This window comes from Microtus oregoni, unplaced genomic scaffold (assembly GCF_018167655.1).
Source record: "Microtus oregoni isolate MIOR12 unplaced genomic scaffold, Mior012 000042F_ref0000377, whole genome shotgun sequence".
NCBI classification, from domain to species: Eukaryota; Metazoa; Chordata; class Mammalia; order Rodentia; family Cricetidae; genus Microtus; species Microtus oregoni.
In genome coordinates, this window is record NW_024543209.1 from 846,476 (window position 1) to 868,876 (window position 22,401).

General features: G+C 51.1%; 1 protein-coding gene across 2 annotated transcripts; it reads right to left on the reverse strand.

The window, feature by feature from the left end:
- Nucleotides 1-7,015: 7,015 nt before the first annotated feature.
- On the reverse strand, nucleotides 7,016-20,411 carry LOC121434075 (caspase recruitment domain-containing protein 19). 2 transcript variants are annotated; one of them, XM_041632871.1, is made up of 6 exons: nucleotides 20,275-20,411; nucleotides 12,783-12,925; nucleotides 8,949-9,102; nucleotides 7,649-7,708; nucleotides 7,408-7,479; nucleotides 7,016-7,305 (listed from the first exon to the last, which is right to left on the reverse strand). In XM_041632871.1, exons 1-6 carry the CDS (start codon nucleotides 20,279-20,281, stop codon nucleotides 7,190-7,192), a joined length of 552 nt encoding a protein of 183 aa, XP_041488805.1. In that variant the 5' UTR covers nucleotides 20,282-20,411; the 3' UTR covers nucleotides 7,016-7,189. The 2 variants fall into 2 exon arrangements, with proteins under 2 accessions (XP_041488805.1, XP_041488806.1); XM_041632872.1 differs by lacking the exon at nucleotides 7,649-7,708.
- Nucleotides 20,412-22,401: the final 1,990 nt, after the last annotated feature.

A 22,401-nucleotide genomic window follows, 5' to 3' on the forward strand; every position in this document is an offset into this window, starting at 1 on the left:
CTGCTGGGTTCCATGTGCCACCCTCCCCTCCTGGGGCACCACCCTCTACTCCCAGACAGCCCCTCCCTGCAGGGGCATCAGCACATTCTAGCTAGGGTCTTTGGGATACCTGATTGAACTCTCAGCCTTTCCTCTTTCTAGGGTAGGTTTTGAGGCAGAAGTTGGGATCTGAGGCTCAACAACCTTTATGTACAGAGCAGTTTTAAGAGAGGCTGGGGAGATAGCTCCGTGGTAGAGTGCTTACTACACAAGTTTGAGGACCCAGGTTCAAATCCCCAGTGCCTATGTACAATTCCAGGTGCAGTGGCTTGTGCTCAGATTATCAGTGGGGGGGTAGCAGAAGGAGCCCTGTTGTCCACTGGCCAGCTAGCTAAAGTGACACCTGGTTTTGATATCTGGGCTCTACACACACATGCTGCACAATGTCATATGTATATATTGCATGCATTTGAGCGCACACACACAAGTTGCAAAAATAGTTCATAGAACACTCTCACACACTGAACGTCTTACTAGGCATATTCTCTGTTGTTCTGGAGTGTGCTCTGCTGGCCTTTTCAGGATTTGGGAGTACAGGTGCCCAGGAGTGTGCCAGCCTCTGGGTACAATGTTGGAAGGACACAGCAACTCTCTGCACTTTGACTGCCCAGTGTTGGCATGCCAAGTACTAGAAACTGCTGGTCTTCCCAAATGAACATCAGTCTCATGCCCAGGGCCTGTATCATTTGTAACAAAACAAGACAAAACCTTTCTTAGGACACCACATGCCCCTTACTACCTCTCCAAGTTCGGGAGGTGTCCCTCAGGCCTGCTCAAGTGAAGGAGCTCAAGGATGGGTCTCCTAGGTACCTGGGGTTGCAGGGCTGGGAGGTGTCATGCACCATGGCTGCCCAAGATTTGTCAACTGGAATCTTTGAGGCTGTCTCTGGCCATGCTGTACTGGGAAACAGCCATGTTCTTGTCTCTAGTTGCCAACGCTGGCCTCAGTGGGGTCACATGTGCTCTCTACCCACTCGAGCGCTCACTGATGCTGGCCCCTCTTGTGCTGACACTTAGACACATCTCTGTGCCGACTGTCGGACACCTCCAAAGTGGTGTCCAGCACTGCCCATGGTCAGCAGGGACCCTCTCCTTGATAGGAGATGGCCTGAGACTATCTTACCTAGAGGTCTCCCTCTCCCAGCAGAAGCAGGTTCCCAGGCCCTCCTCTCCTCTGCTCTGTTATTCTCACTGTCCCTCCCAGCCTCAGCCCTCCATCTGCCCCATTTCCCTCACACTGGCCCTGTGCTGAGGCATAAGACCCACCCATACCCGATCCCCTCCAGCCAGCCTCTGTCCTCTCTAGGCATCCTTCCCAGTTCAGAGAGTGAGGGACCAGGGCTTCCCTCAAAACCCCCACTTCCTATCTATCCCTCACTTACATGAATAAGCCCGTTTAGAAACCAGGGCTCTAGGACATCCCAGAAGCCCCTGCAATCTTGGGTGAAGCTGACCAGTCAGGTTCCCAAAGTAATGGATGAGAGAAATCACCTCTGGGGGAAATGGTCAGATCCCCTTTACATACTCCAGGAGAAACAATTTTATGATGCATGTTCGTAATTCCACTCGGGAAGTGGAAGCAGGAAGATCAGAAGTCCAAGGTTATCCTCAACTACCTAAGTAAGTTTGAGGTTAGCTTGGGCTACAGGAAAACCTGTCTTTAAAAAAAGTTCCAGGGGAAATCTGGGTGCAGGGGTACATATCTGTCATCACAGCTATTCGAGAACTTAAACTTGAAACTGCGGGCACACAAAGCAGAAGGCTGCCAAGTGTAGTCAGCAGAGTCCTGTGTGAGGGCCTGGGTCTCACCAGACCTGTCCCAGTGTGCCCTCCACCACGTGGACTGGCCAGCAGCCTCCTGGGTGCCTGGACTCAGCAGCCGGATGTTGACCAACACATGCTTTAATTTAGTTCCTTCTTCATCAAAAGAGGAAACCCCCAGATGGGACTAAGGGGCTCTGAAGTGGTTTCACCGAGGTTAGGCTGTAACCCAAGCCAGAGTCCCTGGTCAGGGTGGCTCAGCGTGAGCACATAGCCCTCTCTGCCATGGACCTGTGCTCAGAGCTGACCTTTGACCATCTTGATGCCCCTGGTGAGAAGAGGACCCCTCACAGCCTGATCTGATGTGTGTGTCCCTGTTCCGCCATCTCCATCCTTTGGTTTGTGCTTCCTCCTGTTGCCCACGGCTCTGTCCTAGACGACTCCCTCACACCGGATACCTATGCCAACTGTCCCCCACCAGCATGTAATCTGATGCAAGGCCAACACTGGCACCCAGGAAATAAGAGTTCTGCCAGGGAGCTCTGCTGGAGCTGGAAGAAATGGGTATATCCCGTTCTGTGCTTTTTTACTCTACACGCATGTGTGACTGTGTGTGTGTGTGTGCGTGTGTGTGTGTGTGTGTGTGTGTGTGTGCGCGCGCGCGCGTATGCACATGTGGAGGTCAGAGGTCAACATTAGATGTCTTCCTCAATCACTCTCCTTTTTTGAAGCAGGGTTCCTCAGTGATCCTGGAAATCACTGATTCTATTAGACTGGCTGACCAGCAAGCTCCAAGGATCCTGTCTCTAGAACTGAGACCCTAGGCAACACAGCCATGCTAAGCTTTGTATGGGGTGCTGAGAACTGGGTCCCCATACTTGCACAGCGGAGGATCTCCCCGGCTCCCTTGCTTCTCTTGATGAAACCTTGGCCTGGGCCAGCTCTCCACCCACCATTGCCCATTTGTCAGTGGCAAACACTGGCAGTGTCTAAGCATCAGGTTCCCATGCTGTTGCTCTGGTGTTTCTGTCCTTACCACGTGTCCTTTAAGAAGCACTGTGTGCAGTGGGGCTGGACTGGGAGGAGCGCCTGCTTGAAATGTGAGCTGGTCCTATCCAGCCAGACTGCAGGTGTCTCCTCCCACACCTGTCATGCTCAGCCTACCCCCTGTCCAACTACCCAGGTATCTTTTCTCCCCTCTGATTTCATTAGGGGCTTAATTCCATTTCCTACCCCTCTGCCTTCATGGCTTTCTGTTGTTCCTTCCAAAATACTTAATTTTTGGAAAGCACTGACTCTGGTGCCACTAATCTGGGAGGGAGGAAGGACACCCAGAGGCTGTCTTCTGCCAGTGGGTGCCACCACCCACTCTCAGGCCCGGGTAACCCTCCATCGCACCCATGTTACCTGCCAGGTTGACTGCAAAATGGAACTTAAGGATCCTTCCAACACAGCCTCACTCAAAGCCCCCTTGCTGCCCTGGTCATCAGCAAGATAGGGCCAGAATCTTGACTTGCTGTCAGATTAAAGCCAGGTAGTGGTGGTACACACCTTTGATCCCAATACTTGGGAGGAAGAGGCAGGCAGATCCCTGTGAGTTCAAGGCCAACCTGGTCTACAAGGCAAATTCCAGGCCTATACAGTGAATCCCTGTCTCAAAATACAAAAGAAAGAAAGAAAGAAAGAAAGAGAAAAAAAGCTAAAATAACAACAGAAAAAAAAAACAAAAACAAACAGAAAAATACCACAAAAAAGTAAAAACCTTGGGAGGGTGCCCTACAGTGATTTAATCAGTACCTCCCTAAGCTAGGCCTGTCATGCATACCCTCCTGTGTCTAGATGCCCCACCCTCTCATCCACCATATAGGTGAGAGACAGAGAATTGAGCAATGATGGGACAGAACAGTGTCCCTCAGCTTTCCATCGCCCTGAGGGCCCTTTAGCTGCTAAAGTCAGTGGGAAGAACAACAGGTCTGCCTGTCCCAGCTCCTCATCTGGTCTGGAGGAGAGGAGAGTAAGTGCCCAGGACCCCTTCAACTGAGTCATGGTCTGTGGCTGATTGGACTTGTGGCTAGGGGACCTTGGCAGGGCCTCACAAGCCATCTGCAAAGGGGAGATGGCCTAGCCCGCAGGGGCTGACCCAGCAGGAACTAGAAATAATGCCACCACACAGAAGCAGAGTCAGCGCACCCCAAATCGTCAGCTTGGGTTGTGTAAGCTGCAGATGCATTTCTGGGCTCCGCCCTCATGCGTCCCTGTGTCCCCACTGACCTGTGCGCAGCTTGCTCAGCACTCTGTCCCATTCTATCTGCTCCACTCCAGAACCCCCCCCCACACACACACACACTGGTTCCTTCACCACAAACTCCTCCATTCTCCGCTACCCTCGCTAGCCCCTTCCCTTCTGGGAACAGTGCCCAAGGAGCAGACCCTGTTTTCGTTTGAGTATCCAAGACAACCTAGAGGAGACAGTGGCATCCTACCTAGGACACAGAGGATGCATCAGAGGACAGATGACAAGGGGTGTCCATAGAGAACGGCTTATTCCTTACAGGAACCCCTTACACTGTAGTGTGCCAGCACATGACCCCAACTGTCCTGTGTTTCAAGGGACATCAGTGAGCAAGTGGCCAGTTGTGGCACTTGTTCCTTGTAGACTTAACTCATTCCAGGTCACAAGGTGACAAGGAGGAAGGCCAGGGTCCTATCAGGATGCTGAAGCCCAGGTAGGGGAGTTCCTGTACTCTCTCTTCCATGGGATACAGCTTGAGGGAGAAGGCCCGTGGAGAATCAGCCTATCAGAAGGTGGCAACTAAAGTCCAGGATGTTGAAAACCTCAGCCACAGGCTTTGAGTCCAGCTACAGGATGGGGCTCAAGTGGCTGGGAGGGGCATTCAGGGATAGCCTGTGTCCAGGGGTTGTCAGGCTAAGGGCCTCAAGGTAGGCCTTTACAAGGTCATGGGCAGAAGAAGGAAGTCAGCAATCCTGGGAAGCTAAGCAGGCCTACATTATGGTATCGGCCTCCTGTACAGCCAGGGGACCAGGCCTCACAGGTCTTCGAGGTGTCTCTAAGGAAGGACAATCATAGTGGAGTCAAATGGAGACCAGGCCCAGGACCTTCCCAGACACCATTCCCAGCCCTTGGCTGACAGAAGCTAGGGTTTCAGTGCCCCTAGAGACCCTCCTCCACTTTCCAGGGCCTGTCCACACAACTGACACAAGGGGCTGCCACTTCTACCCAGGCATCTGTCACCTTGAGTGGTCAGCTCACCCAGCGCTCTCTGTGGCCATGGTTCTCATAAGTAGGAGCCCAGAGTAGGGTTCCTGTGTTACAGGGGTACAAACTGAAGTTTGGACACTGGTAAGTACATTCCCTGCTCCTGCAGCTCTGAGGTGGGGCAGCGAGATGGTAACTGAGCACTGGCCCCAAAGCCACATGTTCTCACTGGGCACAGTGTGTCCAGGATGACGGAAAGGCACTGAAGAAACACCCTTCCTTCGCCTTTGCCCGCAGTTCTCCAATGGAGCATGCGCACTATGCCTGCAAAGCACCAGCTTTAGGGCCCGGGGTCAGCCAGTCAGCAGATTGGCGACCAGAGCCCTCACGTGCTCTATGAGCCTGAGACTTGAATGGAACCTCTTCCCGGGTACTGTGCCCGACTCGTCCCACATTTACGTTTGGGTCCTCTCAGTCTGCAACTGCCTGGGTAACTTCCACAACCTAGCACGTGTAACTCTGGAAACTCAGTGACTCCTGAAAACACAGACTCATGATGACTCTGTGAGTTGACAATGTTGTTTCCTCAAAAAAGCCTGTTTGGGAGGAACTGGCTGGGAGCCGCTTAATAACAAACCCTTCAGGCACCCGGCCCCGGGCGCAGTAAATGTCCTGACTCATATCCCGTGTCTGGTGCCTTGCATGTGTAGAGTATGCATGCAAATGGACCTGTGTATCTGTGCATACAGCATATATGTGAGTGAACATGTACACAGCATGAGTATGGATGTACTATGAACATGTATGTGCTGTGAACATGTATGTAAGTTTGTACGTATGTTGCTGTACAGGACTGTCTTCTGTGCCAAAGTGCCACCATCTTCAGTAGTTTGGCTGAGCCTGCTCACAAAAGATCAGCTGGCTTGTTGACTGTTGGCTTCCCTCATGGAAGGAAGGATGGGAGGAGTCATGGTACCTGCCCCTGAGTATACAGCCACCCCTCCCACCAGACGTGTGCAGTTCTGCCTAATGACACGTGGTCTCAGGTGGGCTGGCTGTGGCTGGAGACCTGTGCTGAGGACCTCAAATGTACCATGCCTTTTCTTCATCTCTAAGGGATCTAGAAGGTTCTATGAACTGGATGTCCTCCCGCCTGGGCAGGGTGGCTCCGGTAGGTCAGTGACAAGGACTGTGCTTCCTACAGCGTCACACACAGCTGGGGCCCGGTCGGTCTCCAGCCACACCCAGCCAGTCTGTGGCAGTACCGACCCCATCCCCACACTGGATATTGGACAGATCTGGGCTCCAGGGCTCGGCTCCATTAGGGCTTTCCTTTTCAGGTCAGGGTGGCTAGACAGTGATCACCAGGCAGAGGACAGGAGCTCTGGGGAAGGTAAGCCAATGAGGCTTCCTCAGACACAGGAAAGAACAGGGTGGACTGATCTCAGCCCCGACCTACTGCCCATCTCCCTTCATCCTGGCCGGGCTGCAGCAGCCAGTGGCTCACCTCCTTAGGGGAAAGTGAGGAGAATGGTCCACACTGTGAGGCTTTCGAGGGAAATGGTGTTTCTGAGTGCTGACACGCTTGGGCTCTTGTCACTACCGCTATCCCAGGGATCCAGTCAGCAACAGAGAGGGACTGCTATTCTCCCCATCCCCTGTGGGCTAGATGGCAAAAAAACAGTGATGGGGTCACCAAGGGTATCCAGGCAGGAAGAACCAGGAAGGCTAAGAGACAGCACAGGAGGGGCCTGTGCTGGGAGGGGCCTAGCAGGGGGCCTATGTGGTAAAGGGGTAGGGATGGTGTGGGACATCTCCAACGTGTAGATGATGGAGGAGAGGGATATCCGAAGAGGGAGGGATGGGGGAGAACCTGGAGGAGGCACTGGGCCAAGGCTGGACTCAAAGCCAGGAGCATCTGGGTCAGTCCTAGGTGAACAGCCCCTGTTAGAATATTAACACACACACACAAAACCAGCTCAAGAAGAGGACATGGGATAGGCAGAGACGTAACATTTCATGTTAAGCACCTTGTAGAGTGAAGGTGATGTGTTCTCATAGAAATTATAAATAATGAAAAATAAGTATTTAGAAAAAGAAGTGCAGATCCCACAGTGGGTGGCCAGGGGATTCTTTGGTTAAGCAGCAGGTAAGGCCCAAGGTCTGGGTTCGTTAAAACCCTCCGAGATCATCTGCCAGGAAGGCCAACAGGTAGCGGCTGACATGCCTGTCAATGATGACGGGTGAGAAGGCAAGGATGCGACGGGTCCCAGGAAGCACTTTGGGGTCTAGAAGACAAAGGGAGAAATGATAATCCAAGGACCAGCCATTGGTCACTGTCCAATTCCAATTCCCACAGTCTGCTTAGAGCGTTGGGGGCCTGCACTCACCTGGAGGGCAGCAGTAGAGGAGGAGGGCCAGGCCTGCCGCCAGGCCTAGGCCTGCCAGGAAGCTCATGGGTCCTGGGGAGAAAGGAGTGTGAATGGCCTGTAGCAGTGACTGAGGACTACAGGGGGGCTGTCCCCCAACAGAAAGCCAGGAATAGAACCCGATGTGGGATGGAGAAGCCCCTGGGACACAGACAGAGCCCTGAGGGAAAAGGGAAAGAAAAGGAGGTGGCGGGGGCGTTACCCCTGTCACTCAGCTCACGGCTCTCGCTGCCCCAGTCCAGCTCTCTGCAATCTGAGTTTTCTGGAAACAAAATTACAGAGCATGATTAGTAGAGGGCTGAGCTGAGAGCGGGGTTGTCCCCAGGGAAGCCCAAGGCGGCGCCTCTGCCTCCTGAAGGTGCTGGGCTCACACGTTTCTTCATGGCCACTGTACCTAGTGCCCTGGGCAGGCCCAGTTGGTCACATAGAGAGATCAGCTCTCCAGAGAACACTGCATAAATTTGGGTTTCCTTTGGTCTAGTTTCTAGGATATCATAGGTGTGGAGTAGGCTACTGTGTCCTTTTGGCCACACATCATCAAATGCAGGACAAATATCCACTATCAAGAGCCACCTGCTAGCATCATAGGGACTGTCATGGCAGGCAGAGGAGGCCAGAGCTTTTCCCTAGACTTCCCCACGGGGTTAGCAGACAGATGACATGCCACAGAGACCCTGGGGCACCCGCGGACCAGAAAGTGCTTCATTTCCAGTAGGGACATGGCTTGGATCCAGCTGGGTTCTAAATAAAGCCCAGGGAAGCAGTTTTTGTAGAGATGGGGGAGAAAGCCAATTCAGTCTGTCCTCAACTGTTCCCACTGTGCCATGTGAGGTCTGGGGAAGACTCCTCGGGATCAAAAACACCAGCCCAGGGTCCCAGCTGAGTGCATGGGCAGAGTCACCTCATCTGCCTGTCTGGAGCAGCAGAGCCTCCTTTCAGGTCCCCTGGCCTTATTCCAGGTCCTAGCAGCTCCAGTGATCCCAGACCTTTGGGACCTACCTGTCACCTAGAGCTCTGAGATCACACTGTCTCTCACCAACCACCCACACCTATACCCAAGGATGCCCTACAGAAACCCCACATGAGCAGACCGGTGAATACAAAAGGTAGACACAGCCTTGGGGTCTACGCAGGCTTGGTAACTCCCCGTTGGGATGACCAAGGGGCAGCACAGGGCTGTGAGAAGGAAGCTGCTATGAACTGAAAAATGAAGACACAGACATGGTAAACAAGGGGGTCAGACAGGATACATGGAGCACTGGCTTCTGTATGAAAACTGGTACGGGGGAGGGGAAAGAGAGAGGGAGAAAGGACAGAGGGAGAGACAGACTGATATCCACCTCCCTAGGTGGTCTCTGAGGAGGAATGGAGAGGGAAAAGAAGCCCAGGTTGAGCTGCTGCAGACTCAGATGGGCCCTGAGGACCACCATGCAGCTCGCAGTTGGCGCCCTCCCTGGTCAGTGTGAGGTGCTGCAGGTAGGGATGTGGGGGGAGGGACTTACGAAGAGTGTGGCGGCTGGGCAGGTTGCTGTGCAGGGGCTGGGCATGGATGTACAGTGCTCGGTAGAATTCCTGGCAGTGCCGCTCCCCACGCTGCTGCAGGTGGCTCAGAAGGTCACAGAGCCGCACACGCAGAGATGCCTTGGGGTTCCGGAACTGGGGGCAGAAGAAAAGGTGGGCTGAAGGGGGGCAGCTGTGAGGTGGTCCCCTCGGAACCCCAGCCTCAGTACCACAGACCTCAGAATGCTCTCAATCTCTCACACCACCTGTGTGGCACCCAACACTGGAGTAGTTAGTTAATTAACCGGCTAAGTCTCGGTTAATCCTTGTGTCTCTAGGGCTACAGGCTGGGAGAGGTCACCAAGGAAGCAGGGTGTGGGGGACATCACCCTAAGAAATGACACTCGGTGTAGATCCTTCCCATGTGGCCTCAGTGAGTCACTTCAACCCCCTGAGACGCAGTTTTCATAAAAAGAAAATAATCCCCCGTGGTGGGTGGTTACAGAGAACGAATGGCGGCATCCGTGACAGTTGCTCTTACTTTTCAGACTGTGGGAACAAGTGTCTAGTATTTCAAAAGTCAGTTGAGAAAAGAACAGTTTCTTCTGATGAGGTTGTGAAGGTCAGTAGACAGACCACTTGGCACTGAGTCCAGAAACGGGAGCCTGTGGTCTGTGCTGCCCCCTGATGGCTACAGCTGAAAACTGACCAGAGATAAGGGGAGCAGTAGGGCCTCTGAGAAGCGAGTTCCCCCTTTGAGGTATAAGCATCTGAAGTTTATGCATTTCTTATTGCAACAATGAGATGAATTTGAGCCTGTCACTTTTTAAAATCACTGGGTGGTTCACACTAAGTGTCTAAGTTGACACAAAGCCCGGGGACTGCATCTAAAGTGCTATCTCCGGCAGAACAGTCATGGTGTCTGTGCTGTCTCTCAGGCCTCAGTAGTCCCTTCTGCCAAATGGCGTGATGACTTCAACTATTTGTAGGGCTGTGGGTGAGAAGCAGAGATGACCCAGAGAGAGTGTGCTATTCACCTGGCTCAGGGGAACCAGGTCACATTCCGGTCTCTGAGCCAAGTGGATAGCATGCTTCTTCCACAGATGCTGAAGTTCCCAATGGGACCAGTCTCCCTCAAGCCTGCTGAGTAGGCAGGCCAAGCCTGGCTGCGGGATGAGGTCAGCTTCCCCTGCCCACCTATCACAGGCTGGGCCTTTTGGCCTTACAAATGCAAGGAAGACTGACCAGCAAAAGACAGTGAGTCTTTTCATACTTTGACCCTCTGGAAAAGCCACGGTGTGGTTCCAGGGTACCAGTAGGTCCAGACTTCTGGTGTGTGTGTGGTGTGTGTGTGTGTGTGTGTAATCTGTGTGTGTCTGTGATGCACAATTGATAAAAACTCAGAGAGATATATTGGAATTTAACCTGAAGGTCAGAAAAGCAAAGCAGCCAACCACTGGCTCTTACCTTTACCTAGTTCAAAATGGCGATCCTGCCTCCAGGAATTTCAGAATGAGACTGTGTCTGAGAGCTGTCTCCTCCTGCTTTATATTCCTCTCTAGTGCTGGGATTAAAGGCATGCACTGCCTGATTTCTATAGCAAACTAGTGTGGCTACTGTATTAAAGGTGTGTGTCAACACTGCCTGGTCTGTAAAGCTGATCAGTACATCTGTTTTACTCTCTGATCTTCAGGCAAGCTTTATTTATTAAAATACAAATGAAATATCACTACATGTTTGTGTGTGTGTCTACATGTGTGTGGGATGTGTATGTGGTGTGTCTGTGTGTCTACACATGTGTGGGGTGTGTCGGTATGTGTGTATATGGTATAGGGGTGTATGTGTGTATGTGAGGTGTGGGTGGGTGTGGATGAGTGTGTGTTTGTGTCTCTGTGTGTGAGTACACATGTGGTGTGTGTGTGCGCAAGTATGTGTTTATGTGCTTGTGGGTTAGGTGCCTACCCATGGTGCATGCAGAGGCCAGAGGTTGATATCAGGATGCTTTCCTCAATGGCTCTGCACCTGACTATTTTGAGACAGCATCTCTCATTGAACCTGGAGTTCACAATTTGACTAAACTGGTTAGCCAGCAAGCCCCTGGGCTCTATGTCTCTGTGTCTGCTGCACTTACAGGTTCGAGATCCAAACTCAAGTCCTTGTGTTCACACAGAAAGCATTTTACCAACCGAGCTATCTGCCCAATTCCACATCCAGACTTCCGATCCCTCCTTCCTCTGCCTTCCTTCTATTATTATGTTGTTGTGTGTTCTAATTTTATGTCAACCTGACACAGTAGAGTCATCTGAGAGGAGGGAACCCTAACTGAGAAAATACTTCCATAAGATTGGGCTGTAAGATAAGCCTGTGGAGCAATGATGGGGGAAGGCCCCTGCCCATTGTGGGTGGTGCCATCCCTGGGCAGGTGGTCCTGGGTTCTATAAGAAAACAGACTGAGCAAGGCATGAAAAGCAAGTCAGTAATCAGCATCCCTCCAGGGCCTCTGCATCAGCTCTTGCCTCCAGGATCCTGCGCTGTTTGGGTTCCTGTTCTAACTTCCTTCAGCTATGGATGTGGAAGCATAAGCCAAATAAACCCTTTCATCCCAAAATTGCTTTTGGTCATGGTGTTTATCATAGCAAGAGCAACTCTAAGAGACTGTGTATCACCTCCTGCAAACCTTCTCATAATTCTGGAAGGGCCAGCTACCACAGGACCATCTGGAGAAACTGAGGCATCAGCATCAGATCTGATGACAGGAGGCCACTTGCAGCTGACCAAGTGCAGCTGTGACTCCCATTCCTGAGATGGTATGGGAGGTCCTTCTGTCTATGTGTTGCTTTTATTGGTTAATGAATAAAGAAACTGGCTTCCCATTATAATTCAGAGTAGAGCTAGGTGGGGGTGGGGGAGGACAGGACTAAACTGAATGCTGGGAGAAAGAAGGCAGAGTCAAGGAAGACACCGCCATGTAGCCCCATGGGAGACAGACGTTAGAAATTTACCCAGTAAGCCACAGCCTCGTGGCAATACACAGACTAATGGAGATGGGTTAATTTAAGATATGAGTTAGCCAGAAATACACTAGAGTCATTGGCCAAGCAGTGTTTTATTTTTTTTTAATTTTTTTAAATGTTTATTTATTATGTATACAATATTCTGTCTGCATGTATGTCTGCAGGCCAGAAGAAGGCACCAGACCTCATTACAGATGGTTGTGAGCCACCATGTGGTTGCCGGGAATTGAACTCAGGACCTTTGGAAGAGCAGGCAATGCTCTTAACCACTGAGCCATCTCTCCAGCCCCCGCAAGCAGTGTTTTAAATAATATAGTTTCTGTGTGATTATTTCGGGTCTGAGCTGCAGGGCGGCTGGGAAACAAACGAGTAGCCTCTTGCTACACTAAAACAATTCAAGGCCTATGCCAGCTTCTCCCAGCTCAGAGAGGAGTGTTGCAAGATATCTGATTATACTGTGTTAAGGTGTGTCACTGTGACTGGTTTTTAAAAAAGTTAAATGTCCAATAGCTGGGCAGGAGGTATAGGTGGGACTTGTGGACAGAGAGAGCTCTGGGAAGAAGAAAGGGGGAGTGGCCAGTCAGACACAGAAAGCAGGACGTGCAGGAGAGGAAAAAGCTACAAGCACACGACAGCATGCAGATTAATAGAAATGGGTTAAGTTATAAGAGGTGGTTAAGAACAAACCTAAGCTAAGGCCGAGCTTTCATAATTAACAAAAGTCTCTGTGTCGTTATTTGAGCCCTGACTAGAGGGAGAGAGAGACCTGTTACAGAGGGGGCATGCCCAGGTGGTTACCCGGCCCCGCTCACCCCTCAGCACCTTTTCCGCCTCTTTGTTGGTAAGGATTTGTGGGTAGTAGCGGTTCAGCTGGAGGATGATCCTGTCCACTTGTTGCTCGCTCAGGCGACCCTGTCCGGTCAAGAAAGGTGTGTCTTGTACCAGCCGGTCACAGTAGGTCTGATCTGGAACACATATGGATAGCATGGGTGAGCCAGCGCAGCCTTAAGAGGCACCAAATACGGCATCCTTGGTGCTGACCACAGGAGGCCCACACCTGCTGGAAGGGCAGCAGTCTCTCTGGAGGGTGCAGCTACAATTCTCTCTCATGTTAACCACAACGAAGAAATCTACAGAATACACATAAAATAAATCAAAATGTTACCACAAAATATTGACTAAACACAAAAGGAGTCAGCAAAGGTAGAAACAAGGGCTGTAAAAGCTAAAAGGCCTACAAAATACAGATAGCAGAGACAAATCTTTCATTCTCAGCAATTACTTTAAATGTAAATAGGATAAACTCTCTAATCAAAAGGCAAAGATTGGCAGAATGGCCTTAAAAACATATGCTCCACTCTTTCTGGTCTTGGCTCCAAGGTTACCAGAAGAAGAAACAGCAGTCATGCCAAAAAGAGTTGTGGCCATGTGCAGTCAATTTGCTGCATGAACTGGACCCGGTGCATGTCCAAGGACAAGGCCATTAAGAAGCTCGTCATTTGAAACCAGAATATTGTAGAGGCCGCTGCTGTCAGACGCTAATCTGAAACTTTGACGCCTGTGTGCTTCCCAAACTCTGTGTCAAGCTGCATTACTGCGTGGGCTGTGCTATTCATAGCAAGGTGGTTGGGAATCGATCTCACGAAGCCTGCAAGGACTAAATACCCCCACTACGATTTAGACCTGCTGGTGCTACACCCCATTCTTTGTGTAAAGAAGCAGCTTTGTGAAGACAGAAGAAAGAAAACTCCTTGGAAAAATAAAATGTGACATATACTTAAAAAAAATGCTCCAAGCCGGGCGGTGGTGACGCATGCCTTTAATCCCAGCTCTCGAGAGGCAGAGACAGGCGGATCTTTGTGAGTTCAAGGCCAGCCTGGTCTACAAGAGCTAGTTCCAGGACAGGCTCCGTATCTACAGAGAAACCCTGTCTCGAAAAACCAAAAAAAAAAAAAAGGGGGGGGGCGCTCAGAGGTTAAGAGCATTGCCTGCTCTTCCAAAGGTCCTGAGTTCAATTCCCAGCAACCACATGGTGGCTCACAACCATCTGTAATGGGGTCTGGTGCCCTCTTCTGGCCTGCACGCATACATGGAAGGAATGCTGTATACATAATAAATAAATAAATATTAAAAAAAATGCTCCAACTAAATACCGACAAGACGCTCACTGAAGACCTAAAGACACAAACAGGTTGAAAGTAAAGTGAGGAAAAAGACAGCCCACCTAGGCGTGTCCAACCCTTTGACACTTCAACATGGGAAGTTGTCATCTACAAACATCATGCTCAAGAGCAATTTCCTAGTGTGAAGTCAGCTTGCAGTTTTGTGTTGGCTACAGTCACAGCTGTCCTCAGCCAGCCACATGTGGTCACAGGCAGCAGGTTGAACACACTTGATTGTAAACATAAACCAGACCAGAACACGGTGGTTGGATTAGAATTAGACTAAATAGACTTTAAGTCAAAATTGGTGCAAGGGATTAAAGGGCAAACAGCATATGTGGATTAAAGGTTAAGCCATCAAGAATATGTAACAACTATAAACACACCTGCACCAAGTATCAGAGCCCCAATGGGGAAATATTGATGGAACTGAAGGGAGAAACAGACAACTCTATGATATTTAAAGATGTTCATATACCACTTTAAACAACAGACCAGACAACTAGATAAAAGATCAATAAGGAAATGGAAGGCTTGAACAGTATCTAAACTGTACCTAAAAGTCATACGCAGAAAACACTACCCAGTAATAAAAAAAACACACTTTTCCCAAGGGCACATGGAACATACTCTCGATCACAAAACATACAGATCTTAAGCCACAAATAAGTCTCAAAATATTTAAAAGCATTTCAACTGAAGGCTCTTTTCAGATCACATGACATGAAGCTAGAAATTGATACAATCAGAGTTTACAAATCTGTAGGAATTAATACAGTTGTTCTCAACCTTCCTAATGCTGTGACCCTTTTGATACAGGTCCTCATATTGTGGAGACCCCAACCATAAAATTATTTTCACTGCTACTTCATAATTGTAATTTTGCTACTGTTATGAATAGTAATATAGATATCTGTGCTTTCTGATGGTCTCAGGTGACATCTGTGAAAGGATCATTCAACCCTCAAAGGGGTCACAACCCACAGATTGAGAACCACTGAAATAACAGGTCAAAATGTGGTGAGGGAGGTCCTTCTGTCTATGTGTTGCTTTTATTGGTTAATGAATAAAGAAAATGGCTTGGCCTATAGCATGGGAGGAGGAAGGCAGAGTTAGAGAGAAGCTATGGAGCCACTAGAGGTAGACGCTGGGAACTTTACCCAATAAGCCACAGCCACATGGTGATATACAGATTAACAGAAATTGGTTAAATTAATATAAGAGTTAGCCAATAAGAAGCTAGAACTAATGGGCCAAGCAATGATTAAATTAATACAGTTTCTGTGTGATCATTTGGGAACCAACAAGCAGCCCTTCTCCAACAAAAATGAAACCACAAAATACATTGGAAGCAACCTGAGTCAAATGAGAAACACACCAAGACCTAAGTAATGGAGCAAGCATACCTCTGAGAGGGAGAAGCAACAGCCATAAATAAATTCACACAGTTTACAAAGAGAGAGCTTGGGTCAGGTGTGGCATATGCTTTAATCCTACCACTCTGGAGGCAGAAGCATGTTGATGTCTATGGGTTGGAGGGCCACCTTGATCTATGTAGAGTCTGGGCTAAATGGAGTTACATACTGCATAGTGAAACCTCGTCTAAAAAAAAAAGTTAGCATTAATGGCTAACCATTACACCTCACCAACTTTAAAAAAGAAAAAAGGCAACTAAATTGGAAGGGAAGGAGGAAGGGACTAGAACAACTAGACAAGTCAAACAGAGCTAACAGAAAGAAGGGAATAGCCAATTAGAGTGAAGACAACCTCAAGAACATTTTTTTTTTTTTTTGGTTTTTCGAGACAGGGTTTCCCTGTGGCTTTGGAGCCTGTCCTGGAACTAGCTCTGTAGACCAGGCTGGTCTCAAACTCACAGAGATCCGCCTGCCTCTGCTTCCCGAGTGCTGGGATTAAAGGCGTGCGCCACCATCGCCCGGCTCCTCAAGAACATTTTTAAAAGAGAAAAATCAACAAAACCAAAGTCTATCCAACTTAGTGAAGCCCTGTGTCAAAATAAAAATTTTAAAGATACATTTCAGTGGTATCTTTCCTAGCATGCACAAGCTCCTGGGTTTGGGCCTCAGTACTGGAAAGAATAAACTAGAGACATGAAAAGATGTGGAGGGGCCTTAAACACACGTCATTGAGTGAAAGAGCCCGTCTGAAAAAGCCTTATTGTTCTAATTACACCACACTACAGAAAAAGCAATACCAAGGAGACAATAAAATCAGGGGTTGCCAGGCATGAGGAGGAAGGGAGGGATGAGTAAGCAGGGCACAGGGGAGGGTTAGGCAGTGAAACTATTCTGTATAATGGCATAAAGCATTTGTCAAAGCCCACTGAACGTCCAACACAAGGAGAAGATGCTAGTGCAGATTCTGGGCTTCGGCTAACAATAACAAAATGATAGAAAATGGTAATGATATGAAGGATGGAAGGGGAGTCATTTTCCTCAATCTCTGCACTATCTGCTCAATCTTCAGTCAACTGTCCCCCCGAAAAGGCCAGGCAGTATACACCCAGGCACTATAGGCCCAGGCAGTATATACACAGGAAGTATACACACAGGCAGTATACACCCAGGCAGTATGCACCCAGGCAATATGCACCCAGACAGTATACACACAGAGAGTATACACCCAGGCAGTATGCACCCAGGCAGTATGCACCCAGACAGTATATACACAGACAATATACACCCAAGCAGCATGCACCAGGAAGTATACACACAGACAGTATACACCCAGGCAGCATGCACCCAGACAGTATACACACAGACAGTATGCACCCAGGCAGTATACACTTGCAGTCCTAGCTACGAGAAAGGGTGTGGCAGCCTGAACAACAAAGAGAGGCTTTGGCTCAAAATAAATTCAACTAACAAGTAAAGTCTATTAAGAAAACTTATTTGAAAATTTCCATTGTTGATGTTTATGGAAAAATTGGGGCAGGAGGGGGAGTCATGGAAAGCAGAGCAACCCTGAGTAGGAATGCATTGAGAAGGAGCCCAGAGGATATTCTCTCACACCTCTGGTCCCCTGCTCCTTCCTCCTGGCTGGTCTGTCTTCTGACTCCTGCACCCTCCCATCCCTAGTGGCTTGTGGGGGTGTCCTTTCTACCCAGGTGGGAATAGCCTAAGAGCATGCCCACCCTATGCCAGGAACTTGGGGGTATTTTCCAGGGGTTCACAGTGTAACAGTGGGGGCTGCCTTCACCAAGGACATCCTCAGCCCAGGAGCCTGCTCTCAGAGGCTAGGGCTAGGGTTGTCCTGGTTGATAGTCATTGCTCCCCCAAGGCCCAGTCATCAGCCATTCCATCCCCTCTCTGCGGCCATCAGCACCACGCCATCATGGCTGCTGAGGACTGGGAATATTGGTAGAGCCCCTGAAATCTGTGTAGAAGACAGACTTACCAACAGCCCAGGGACACCCAGTAACTTGCCATATTACCAGGTGCCTTAGGTAGGCTGGCTCCAACGCCTGCAGCATCTCATTAACGAGTTCAGATGAACACTGAGCTGACTCAAAAAACAATCCACAGGCCAGGCATTTTCTGGTCCTATTTACACCTACTTATAACCTCCATCCTCCCACTGGCTCTACAGCTTCCACCCTCTCAGATAGGGAAATGAAGGCGTGGTAAACTTACAAAACTGCAGTTAGCACGGAGGTGACACAGCCACGCTGGGGCTGCCTGTAGACACCCCTGGTACATTCTGTTCTGTCACTAACATATGGATCACTTTGAATTCAGGGGTCTGCTGTCCCCACACTGTGCCAACGTGTACAGGGCTGAACACACAGTAGGCACTCACAGAAGAGTTCTGGAATGAATGGGCTCCAGTCCAAGGTCCAAAGGCGCGGTCTACCGGTAGATAGAGGCCAGAGCCTCATAGCGGCCTCCTCCCACCCTGAGAGCCGCTAGTTAGCCAAGATGGGACTCTGCTGCCCACAAGTCATGAGTCACAGGAGCCCTGAGTCACCTGCCATGGGTGGCCCAGCCCAAGGGTTGAAGCCAGATGCACCAGAGCAAGGCATTTCCTGTGTTTCCTGCGGCTCTTGTAAACTATGCATGCAACCACATATAGGCAGCCACTGGGTATCACGGAGACTCGGCAAGGCTCTGCCTGGATACCAGGCCCCTGTAAACAAGGCCTGGAATGCCTTTACTAGATGAAAGCAGATGGACCGCTCTGTGCAGAATCCATGAGCCTTTGCCTGTACTTCCCCTCCCTGCCAGCTGGTACCACGAGTATGGCCCTTCACATCATCTTGAACTTCTGCAGCTCAGACCGAAATCCTTACTCTGGCATTTGGGATCCTGAAGCTGCGGGCCCCACAAGCCCTTACTCTGCCATAGGGGTCCCAAAGCCTTCTTGTCTGCAGCTCACAACCACAGAGTCAGGACCCAGGCAGTAGGCTGAGAAAACCTGGTTGATTCATGCCCAGCATATTTAACCCCCTTCTGGGAATTCACTCTCCTGGGGTCTACAACTTGGGCATCAACTTCCCCTGAATCTCTTTCAGAAGCTCGTGTCATCACTGCATGGGTGACTATCTATTTTGTGCAGACACAACTCTCAGTGTTCTATAGCCATCAACACACACACACACACACACACACACACACACAGAGAGAGAGAGAGAGAGAGAGAGAGAGAGAGAGAGAGAGAGAGAGGATGCAAAGATTAATTTGTATGGTAGGCCCCCAGCAGGTGCACTAGGACCACAGAACAATGGATCTGTGGCCCCAGAGCTGCCCATCCAATCCTCTCAGGCTTCTGTCTTACAGTCTCCACCTCACACCAGAAAAAGGAAGGGCGATGAGGTGTCAAAAAGCCATCAAGTAGATGGAAAAGAGAAAAAGTGTTTGTCATTGCCATCGGCCACAGGCTGGCTGTGTCCTCCCAGCTAAAAGACACCCCATCCTCTACCGCAGTCCCACCTGTTCTCCTAGAGGTGGGATGCCTCATTTTCTACCGGTACCCTATCTGTGCAGTGGGCCCTTGGAGACCAACACAGCTGAGATCTGTCCCACACATCCTAATGAACTTACTAGAGGATCTGGAAAACCAGAGGCAGGGCAGGGCCCAGCATGAATGCTGAGACCAGGCCCCCCATTCTGCTCCTACCACTGACCAGCAGAGTGGTCTGGGGGCACTTACCCAGCCTGAGATTTCATCTCTCCATCCCTAAACAGGTTTAATATTCCTTATGTCTCCACATAGACATTCTGAATAAGAGTGTGTATAGGGACACAAGCAGGGCTCTATACATAGATAGTGCTCAGAACTTGCAGTCCCAAACAAAAAGGGCACGGAGTGATGACAAAGGAGAGCGTGGTAGTTGGGGTTTCCTCTAGTCTGTTTACGAAGTCATCAGGTTCCAGCAAATAAGGTCTTATTTTTGGGCATCACCAATTCTGACTCCAGTTTAGAGAGCCTTGGGTACTTCTGGGGCTACCCTGACTCCCTGGGCCATCCCAGGTGACCTCTGCTACAAGAAGCATAAGAGTGAGACTCCCAGGAACAAAAGTGCGGCATCTGGGAGCCACCACATTCCCGGGCTCTCTGCCAGAGGGGGGTCCCTCGCTGACTCATCCCCATGGCATTCTTTTACAGGCAAAACTCAGCACAGCAATGTCACTGTGTCTGGCTGGGATCAGAAATAAAGTGGGTGAGTCCCCGGAGCAAATTGCTTGCTCCGAATTCACTAGAACCATCTAGAGTAAGGGACGTAGCAGGAGTCTCACGAGCAAGCGGGAAGCACGGGCGTCTCACTGGTACCACAAGCTGCCCTGGAGCGCAGAGCCGGTCCCGCCTCCGTGGGGGTGAGTGCCGTTGCCGACCGCTCTAGAGTCTCAGCAGACTGGCGGTGAGCACCGTTTCCCTCTCTCAGACCCAGCCCGGCCCGGGACACCGCCCTGCTCTGCAGGTGCAGCCGGTGCCGTGCACCCTGCGGGCGCTCACCTGCTGCTCTGTTTCCTCCGCCCACGACGGCCCCCCACTCCGCACCCGACACCCCCGGAGCCCCTGGCCCGCCGCTCAGAGCCCGGGACACCCCGCCACCGCGTGCCGCTACGCCCGAGTCGTCCGTGCCAGCTAACACCAAGGTCACTCGGCTCCCGTCGCCCGCCTGGCCCTGCGCCCACCTGTCATGGCGGAGGACACGGCGCCGCCCCACGGCCCTCGGCTGTCCGCCGCCCGGCCCGACGGCTCCGGTGACCGCCGCTGCAGGCCGGGCCTTAAGTCCGGCCTCTACCCTCTAGGCCCCGCCCAGCTACGGCGACAACGTCTCCAGTCTCAAGCCCTTCCATCCAACTAGCCACGCCCCTTCTCCGTGCCGAGCTCTGGGGCTGCGTTAGCAGTGGGCGGAACCGGGACTCTACTATAAACCACGCCCCTCACCGAAACCCGCCCCCTGTCATCTTAGACTCAGGCTTCCCCCGGGTGTTCCGAACTGCGCGCCCCAGTGAGCCCCGCCCATGAGAAGTTTAGGCAGAAGCGGTGACCGGAGCCCCGCCCCCTCCAGTTTAAGTAATCGGGCAGAGGAGCCCAGTCCGGCTCAGGTCCCTGTCAGGATCAGAGACCTCAAGCCCCGCCCCACGCACGGCCTCTCCAATAGCTCCTGGGGTCCGCGCCCCTTCGTTAAGCTCCGCCCCTCCTCCGGAACGGACCCGGCTGCTCTAGGAGGTTAAGAGGTAGGTGTGTGCTTCTCGGAGGCTCAGTTTTCCGCAGCTGCGCCCTGGCCACCCCACCACATCTCCCGGATAAAGAAACTGAGTCTTCAAAAAGAGACGTGAATTACCCAAAGTCACAGAGCAGGTCAGGACTGGAAAAAAAAAAAAAGGCCGGTGAGCGTTCATTGGCACCCAGGAATTGAGACTTCACAGTGAGCTTGGTGGAACATCCTTTTATCAAGTCCCCTATTTACGAAAGGGGACAAGTGTCTGGCATTGCAGCCTAGTTAGGGAAGTTATTTAGCTTGACTGAGCCTCAGTTCTCGTAATTATAAAACACGCGGCCTCAGGCAAATCTTTCAACCTCCCACTTATTTCCCTTCTGTTGTAGGTAGGCCTGGCCCTTCCAGCTCTGGTGCTCACCACAAAAAGTCCCCAGGCCCAGGCCCAGCTAGGAAATGTAGGTCTGTGGGAGAGGCAAGACCCTCACAGCCGGCAATGGCAATGGCTGCAGGCACCAGTTTACCTGTCTCTGCTGGTGCTGCTACCGCAGCACATTTTAGAGCCAGAACTTGAGACGTTGGAACCAGACCAGGACTGCTGAAGGCCCCAGGTCTGGACACACTGCCGGAACAGCCCAGGAATCCCTGGGTCCCTGAGCCCTCTTCGGTCTCAGTTCTCCCCAGGGTTGTAAACTCTCATCTTGGGAATGGGAGGTTCAAAAGGCATCTGGAAATTGACTTGCAAGGTCGCTGGGAATTTCAAACTCTTGGACCCAGTGGTAGTGGTCGCTACACTCCTGCCCCATGCTAAACACTGCAGAAAACGAGGTTAGCTCAGATTCCCCAGGTATTTGGAGAGCTCCTCAGCACCAGTCTGTGCAGGCAGACGGACAGACAGCATGGACAGACCTTGTTCCAGGAGATAGTGTGCACCTGACCTACACATGTGCCTGGGCCAGATCCGGGCTACGTCCTGCCAGAGCCCCGCTAGGACCACATTGGGACCATTCTGAAGGGCCTCTGGGTACAGATTGACCCAATTATTCCACATATATCACTGCTATAGTAGTGGGGTGGGACTGAGGGCTCCCTGTGCCACCCATTTTTAGGCATCCCTTGCCAGACTCACCATCGGGAAGGCCAGCCTTCCGCCTTTACATCTTCTCCTGCGCACCCAACCTCCCTAGATCCCATGAGGGAAGCTGAGGCCTAGCGCAGAGTCCCCCACCCTAGGTCTAGCAGCCTGATGTGGCCTTCCAACTGCAGGCTTCTTGCTCGTTGGCACTTGAGAGTTTGTATGACATTTGATCCAATGACACCAACAGGAGGCCCTGCTACCCCAAGCGTGCAGGGAAAGAAGGCCTTAGTCTATGACAGGACAGCTATAGCCATACAAGGGGCTACCAACCACACCTGATGTCCACACCAGGATCTACACAAGGTGCAAGGCACTCCCTCAATCAGGGATGGGCCCTGGGTACTCCCACCTCATCCTGAAGGTAGGGAGGGGGAGATGGGCACAGACTGCTGCTCTCCCACTGGCAGGACCTGTGGACTTAAGATATGTGAGTGTGGAAAGTCTATGCAGACTCTAGGG